We start from the raw sequence: 7832 nt of genomic DNA, 5'->3' as shown, positions 1-7832 counted from the left end.
GATGAATTCACATGGCTCTGGATGACCAGCTAGGACTCACGAGTTTCACCTAACTAAAGCAAATTGTTCTAAATTCATGTGTCTTAAGTCAGTATCTAATTTTTATCCTAATTTTACAGATCACTGAAAGAAAGCTGCAGAAATATATATGACAAAATATGACAATACACCAAAATGGCACCATCACCTCTGAGGTTTCAGACTTCCTCCTGAATTGTTTTGTCAGGTCCCCCAGCTGGAAGTTCTGGTTGTCCCTGCCCCTCAGCCTTCTCTTCCTTCTGGCCATGGGGGCCAATACTGTTCTCCTGATCACCATCTGGCTAGAGGTCTCTCTGCATGAGCCCATGTACTACCTGCTCAGTATCCTTTCCCTGCTGGACATTGTTGTCTGCCTCACTGTCATCCCCAAGGTCCTGACCATCTTCTGGTTTGACCTCAAGTCCATCAGTTTCTATGCCTGCTTCCTCCAGATGTACATCATGAATTGGTTCTTTGCTATGGAATCCTGCACATTCATGGTCATGGCCTATGACTGCTATGTGGCCATCTGCCACCCACTGAGGTACACATCCATCATCACCGACCAATTTGTAGTCAAGACTGCCATTTTTATTTTGGCCAGGAATAGTATTGTTACAATGTCTATCCCCATTCTATCATCCCAACTCCATTATTGTGGGACAAATGTCATTGACAATTGCATCTGTGCCAATATGTTTGTCTCCAGGCTCTCTTGTAATGATGTCACCATTAGTCGCATCTACCAGTTTGTTGGAGGCTGGACACTGCTAGGATCTGACCTCATCCTCATCTTCCTCTCCTACACCCTCATATTGCGAGCTGTGCTGAGACTCAAGGCAGAAGGTGCTGTGGCCAAGGCCCTGAGCACATGTGGCTCCCACTTCATCCTTATCCTCTTCTTCAGCACCATCCTTCTGGTCTTCGTGCTCACTCATGTGGTGAAGAAGAAGGTCTCCCCTGATGTTCCAGTCTTGCTCAACGTCCTCCACCATGTCATCTTCTCAGCCCTCAACTCCATTGTGTATGGAGTGCGGACCCAGGAGATCAAGCAAGGAATCCAGAGATTACTGAAGAAAGTGTGCTAATAATGACAAGATCTCTGCATTTCTAATATAGGATGATTTTTGAATCAATGATGGGTGAGTGGGCTGGAATTCATAGCTATTGGATATTGTGTCTTCTTTAATAAAACTGAAGTTTCATTGTATGTTTCCCTTTCTCTCACTTTTACTTTAACAATATCCTTGATCCCTTTGCCTTTCCACCATGCACATTATCCTATTTTGACAAAATACTGGGATTTCTTGGACAGGTACCTTAGTGAGAATTTTATTCTTGAATATACAGCTATTAATATGCCATGTCTTTGTGTTCTTGACTATACAACTCTGGATATTTTGGGGTAGTTGTGTAATATGCAATGTATTTTTATTCTTATTTTTATCGAAGGGAGCATTTTGGAGACAAAGACATAGGGGTGAAATTTCAGTCCTGAATGATGGAAAGTTGCTTGTGGTCTATAATTTGGTCTGAAATTGGGCAGTCTTTTGAAATGTGCATTGCAAGAGGATTGGGATTTTGCATGGGTTTCTCATTGTGCAGTGATTAGCAATGAATCTGATTAGATTTAAGGGGCTTCTAAATTCTCCTCCCCGTTGTGTTTGTGCTTTGGACATTTATCTTTTGGATCTAGGGTATCATACTTTATGGTGTGCAAACATAGCTCTGTTAATGACTGAAGAATTATAAGGATTATACTACATGATCCCATAATAATAATTTAAAATGTTTAAAACATATTATCTGAACATTGTATCATATTAATTGGAGAGTTTCTAGGCACACTTTGTGTTCTGGGAATTTTGTTAGATATTAAAACACAAAAATAGAATATTGTTTTTTAATATCTCTCATGAATTCCCAATGGGACTGAGCCCCAGTTGTGCACAGCAATAACTTACTCATCAGTGCATCCTGTATTGCCCCTGAACCAAAAAAGAACAACTCCCATTATGACCAATTTAGTGAGTCAGAACCCAAACTGCATCCTGTGCTGTAATAGTACAGAGACTTGAAAAGGTATAGAGTGGTGGTCCACAAACACATATCCATTTAAATTCACTAGGATAGTCCCTGCATAAACCAGAGTTCACAGCAGATAAAGGTGGAAAAAAGTAAATTTTACCAAGTTATAGTTTCAGTACAATTGTTGTGTCAAATATGGCATCTGCACTAAAGCTGACAAAGTCTCTAGCAATTTACTATGCAGATATTATTCTGGCTGATGTGTTCTTCTCAGTTAATTCCCACCCAGAAAATATGCCAAGAGCAGTTTCTATTGAACTGGTGTAGGCAGCAGTATACAGTCAAGGACTTTCTCTAGGCTACATTAACCGTTTTGCTTTTTGTCACTATATAGACCACAAGAACCTAGAACACTGTTTTAAATGATTTTTTAAAAAATATTTTTAAATGAACTTATTTTGTTTTTATTTGTATTCATTTATTTTTAAATTCCAGTTTAATTAACATGCAGAGTTATATTAGTCAGGTGTACAATATAGTGATTCAACAATTCTATACATTACTCAGTGATCATTACGCTATGTATACTTTTAATTCCTTTCACTTATTTCACCCATTTCGCACTCACCCCCCTCTGGTAACCACCAGTCTGTCTTCAGTATTTAAGAGTCTAATTTTGTCCATTCCTTTTTTCTTTATTTGTTTTGTTTCTTAAACTCCACATTTGAGTAAAATCATTTGGTATTTGGCTTTCTCTGACTGACTTACTTCACTTAGCATTATACTTTGTAGATCCATCCATGTTTTTGTAAAAGGCAAGATCTCATTCTTCTTTATGTTTGAAAATATTCCATCCTATATGTATACCACATCTTTTTTGGTCATTCTTCTATCAATGGGCACTTGGGGTGATTCCATAATTTGGTTATGGTAAATAATGCTGCATAAACATACTGGCGCTCATATATTTTCAGATTAGTGTTTTCATATTCTTTGGGTAAATACCCAGTGGTGGAATTACTTGGTCATATGGTAATTCTATTTTTAATTTTTTGAGAAAACTCCATACTTTTTTTCACAGTGCCTGCACAGTTTGCATTCCTACCAACAATACAAGATAATTCATTTTTCTCCATATCCTCACCAAAACTTCTTTCTTGTGTTCTGGATTTTAGCCATTGTGACAGGTGTTAGTTGATATCTCATTGTGGTTTTGTTTTGCACTTTCCTGATGATCAGTGATGTTGACCAACTTTTCAATTGCTTCTTGGCCATTTTTATATCTTTTTTGGTGAAATGTCTGTTAAAGCCTTCCCATCTTTTAATTGGATTAATTTTTTTTGTGGTGTTGAATTGTATAAGTTCTTTCTATATTTTGGATATTAGCCCCTTCTCAGGTATTTCATTTGCAAATATCTTCCCCCATTCAGTAGGTTGTCTGTTAGTTGTGTTCATTATTTCCTTTGCTATGCAAAAGCTTTTTATTTTGATGTAGTCTCCAGAGTTTATTTTTGCTTTTGTTTCTTGTGCTTTAGAAGACATATATAGAAAAATTTTACTGCTGCTGATGTTGACAAATTATTGCTTGTGCTCTCTTCTAGGATTTTTATGATTTCAGGTGTCACATTTAGGTCTTTAATCTATTTTGAGTTTATTTATGTCTATGGTGTAAGAAAGTGATCCAGTCTCACTCTTTTGGATGTAGTTGTCCAGTTTTCCCAACACTATTTGTTGAAGTGACTGTCTTTTTCCCTTTGCATATACTTGCCTCCTTTATGTATTTGGGGTCTTTTGTGGTTCCATACAAATTTTAGGTTTATTTGTTCTAGTTCTGAAAAAAAAATGTTATTGGTATTTTGACAGGAATTGCTTTAAATCTGTAGATTACTTTGGGTAGAATGAACATTTTAACAATATTTGTTTTCCCAATCCATGAGCATGGAATATTTTTCCATTTGTTTGTGTCATCTTTAACTTCTTTCATAAATGTTTTATCATTTTCAAAGTACAGGTCTTTTACCTCCTTGTTTATTATTAGCTATATTATTATTTTGGGTGCAATTATAAATTAGATTGTTTTCTTAATTTCTCTTTCTGCTACTTCATTATTAGTATATAGAAATGCAATGATTTCCATACATAAATTGATTTTTATCCTTTGACTTTACTGAATTCATTTATCAGTTTTAGTAGTTTTTTGGTAGAGTCTTTTGGGTTTTCTTTTTATTTTTTTAATTTAAATTCAAGTTAGTTAACATACAGTGTAGTCTTGGCTTCAGGAGTAGAACCTAGTGATTCATCTCTTACAAATGACACCCAGTGCTCATCCCAAAAAGTGCCTTCCTTAATTCCCTTCACTTATTTAGACATTCCCCCACCCACCACCCCTCCAGCAACCCTCAGTTCCCAGTATTTAAGAGTCTCTAGGGGCGCCTGGGTGGCTCAGTTGGTTGAGCGTCCAACTCTTGATTTTGGTTCAAGTATGATCTCCCGATTTGTGGGATCGAGCCCTGAGTCAGGTTCTGTGCTGACAGCACAGAGCCTGCTTGAGATTCTCTCTCTCACTCTCTGCTCCTCTCCAGCTTGCTCTCTGTCTCTCAAAATAAATAAACAAAAAAAGAGTCTCTTATGGTTTACTTTCCTCTCTATTTTTATCTTATTTTCCTTCCCTTCCCCTCTGTTATATGTTTTGTTTCTCAAAGTCCACATATGAGTGAATCATATGATATCTGTCTTTCTCTGACTGACTTATGTAGCTCAGCGTAATACCTTCTAGTTCCATCCATTGCCATTGTTGCAAATGGCAAGATATCGTTCTTTTTCATCACTGAGTAGTATTCCAGTGTGTGTGTGTGTGTGTGTGTGTGTGTGTGTGTGTAGTTACATCTTCCTTATCCATTCATCATTCAATGGACACTTGGGCTATAGTTGATATTGCTGCTATAAACATTGGGGTGCATGTGCCCCTTCGAATCAGTGTTTTTGTATCTTTTGGATAAATACCTAGTAGTGCAATTGCTGGGTCTTAGGATAGTACTATTTTAATTTTTAATGAGCCTCTATGCTGATTTCCAGAGTGGCTACCCTAGTTTGCATTCCCACCAACAGTGCAAAAGGGTTCCCTTTTCTTCACACTCCCACTAAACTTATTGTTTCCTGTTTTGTTCATTTCAGCCATTCTGATAGGTGTGAGGTAACTTATTGTGGTTTTGATTTGTAGTTCCTTGATGATGAGTGATGTTGAGTATGTTTTCATGGGTCTGTTAGTTAGCCATCTGGATATCTTCTTTGGAAAAATGTCTATTCATGTCTTCTGCCCATTTTGTCATTGGATTATTTCTTTCTTGGGTGTTGAGTTTGGTAAATTCTTTACAGATTTTGGATACTAACTCTTTTTCAGATATGCCATTTGCAAATGTCTTCTCCCGTTCCGTCAGTTGTCATTTACTTTTGTTGATTGTTTCCTTCACTGTGCAGAAGCTTTTTATCTTGATGAGGTCCCAATAGTTCATTTTGGTTTTGTTTCCCTTGCCTCTGGAGACATGTCAATAAGAAGTTGCTACAGCCGAAGTCAAAGAGGTTGCTGCCTGTTTTCTCCTGTGGGATTTTGGTGGTTTCTTGTCTCACCTTTAGGTGAATTTGTTTTTGTGTATGATGTAAGAAAATGGTCCAGTTTCATTCTTCTGCATGTCAGTGTCCAGTTTCCCCACCACCATTTTTGAAGATACTGTCTCTTTTCCATTGGATACTCTTTCCTGCTTTGTCAAAGATTAGCTGGCCCTATATTTGTGGGTCCATTTCTGGGTCTCTATTCCATTAATCTCTGTGTCTGTTTTTTTCTTTTTTTCCAATACCATACTGTCTTGATTGCTACAGCTGTGTTATACAGCTTAAAGTACAGAATTGTGATGCCTCCAGCTTTGGTTTTCTTTTTCAACATTACTTTGGCTATTTGAAGTCTTTTGTGGTTCCATACAAATTTTAGGATTTTTTGTTGTAGTTCTGTGAAGAATGCTGCTGTTATTTTGATATTATCATGCCATATGCAAATAGTGAATGTTTTACTTCTTCCTTCCCAATTTGGATGCCTTTTATTTTTTTTTCTGGTCTGACTGCTGTGGCTAGGACTTGTATAATCATGTTGAGCAAAAAGTGGCAAGAGTGGACACCCTTGTCTTGTTCCTGATCTTAGGAGAAAAGTTCTTAATTTTTCACCATTTTTTTATGATCTTAACTGTGAATTTTTCATTTATGGACTTTATCATCTAGAAGTATGTTCCCTGTACACCTACTGTGTTGGGTTTTTTTCACGAATGGATGTCATACTTTGTCAAATGCTTTTTCTACATCTGTTGAGATAATCATATCTTCTTTATCCTTTATCTTATTGATGTGATTCATCACATTGATTGCCTTACAAATACCGTACCGCTCTTGCATCCCAGTAATAAATGTCAGTTGATTCTGGTGAATGATTTTTTAAATTTATTGTTGGATTCTGTTTACTAGTAGTTTGTTGAGGATATTTGTGTCTATGTTCATCACAGATATTGGCCTGTAGTTGTTGTTGTTGTTGTTCTTCTTCTTCTTCTTCTTCATCTTCTTCTTCTTTTTGTAGTGTCTTTTTCTGGTTTTGGTATCAGGGTAATGCTGGCCTCATAGAATACACTTGGAAGCTTTTCTTCCTCTTCTTTTTTTTCTGGAAAAATTTGAGGAGAATAGGCAGTAACTCTTTAAATGTTTGGGAGAATTCACCTCTGAAGGCATTTGATCCTGGACTTTTGTTTGTTGGTAATTTTTTATTACTGATTTAATTTCATTGCTGAGAATCGGTCTATTCAAATTTTTTGTTTCTTCCTAATTCATCTTTTGGATATTTTCTAGGAATTCATCTATTTCTTTCATGTTGTATAATTTGTTGGCATATAGTTGTTCATAATATTTTATATTTCTGTGATGTTGGTTATATCTCCTCTTTCATTTCTGATTTTGTGTTCTCTCTCCCTCCTTCCATTCCTCCCTACTCCTATCTCTCTTTTGTTTGATGAATCTAACTAAAGTTTTATCAATTTTGTTGATCTTTTCATAGAACCAGCCCCTGGTTTCATTGATTTATTATATTGTTTTATTTTTGGTTTCTCTTTTGTTTGTTTCTCTTCTAATCTTTATTATTTCCTTCCCTCTACTGGTTGTGGATTTTGTTTGTTCTTTTTCTAGCACTTTTAAGTGTAAGGTTAGGTTGTTCATTTGACATTTTTCTTGCTTCCTAAGATAGGCCTGTATTGCTATAAACTTCCCTCTTAGAACAGCTTTTGCTGCATCACAAAGGATTGCATCCTTTATGCAATTAGGATTAGCTCCTTTATGGAAGTATGGATTACCTCCTTTATGTTTGTTAATATCTGCTTTTTGTATTTGATTGCCCCCATCTTGGAGCCATAAATATATGTAATTGTAATTGTTGTAATTGTTGGATTGTTCCCTTTATGATAATATAGTGTTCTTCTTTGTCTTTTGTTACAATCATTGTTTTAAAGTGTATTTTGTCTGATATAAGTATTGCTCCCTGGCTTCCTTTTCACTTCCATTTGCATGATAAATGTTTTCTATCCCTTTACTTTCAATCTGCATGTGTCTTTAGGTCTAAAATGGATCTTGTATGCAGAATATAGATGGATCTTGCTTCTGTTCATTTATCCCTTCCATCAGTCTATAGAACCTGGAGCATTTTGATAGTCCAGTCTCACTGATCCACTATATGGACAACATCATATTAATCAGTTTGG

General features: G+C 36.2%; 1 protein-coding gene across 1 annotated transcript; it reads left to right on the top strand.

The window, feature by feature from the left end:
* The first annotated feature begins 158 nt into the window (after positions 1 to 158).
* On the top strand, positions 159 to 1179 carry LOC115524639 (olfactory receptor 56A3-like). The gene has a single exon (XM_030331096.1). It carries the CDS (start codon positions 159 to 161, stop codon positions 1104 to 1106), a length of 948 nt encoding a protein of 315 aa, XP_030186956.1. The 3' UTR covers positions 1107 to 1179.
* Positions 1180 to 7832: the final 6653 nt, after the last annotated feature.

The sequence above is a fragment of the Lynx canadensis genome, chromosome D1 (assembly GCF_007474595.2).
Source record: "Lynx canadensis isolate LIC74 chromosome D1, mLynCan4.pri.v2, whole genome shotgun sequence".
NCBI lineage: Eukaryota > Metazoa > Chordata > Mammalia > Carnivora > Felidae > Lynx > Lynx canadensis.
The sequence above is the reverse complement of the archived record's forward strand: the minus strand, read 5'-3'. Positions and strand labels throughout refer to the sequence as shown.

Coding starts and splice junctions, on each gene's coding strand:
- LOC115524639 (XM_030331096.1), top strand. CDS start 159: ATGACAATACACCAAAATGGCACCATCACCTCTGAGGTTTCAGACTTC.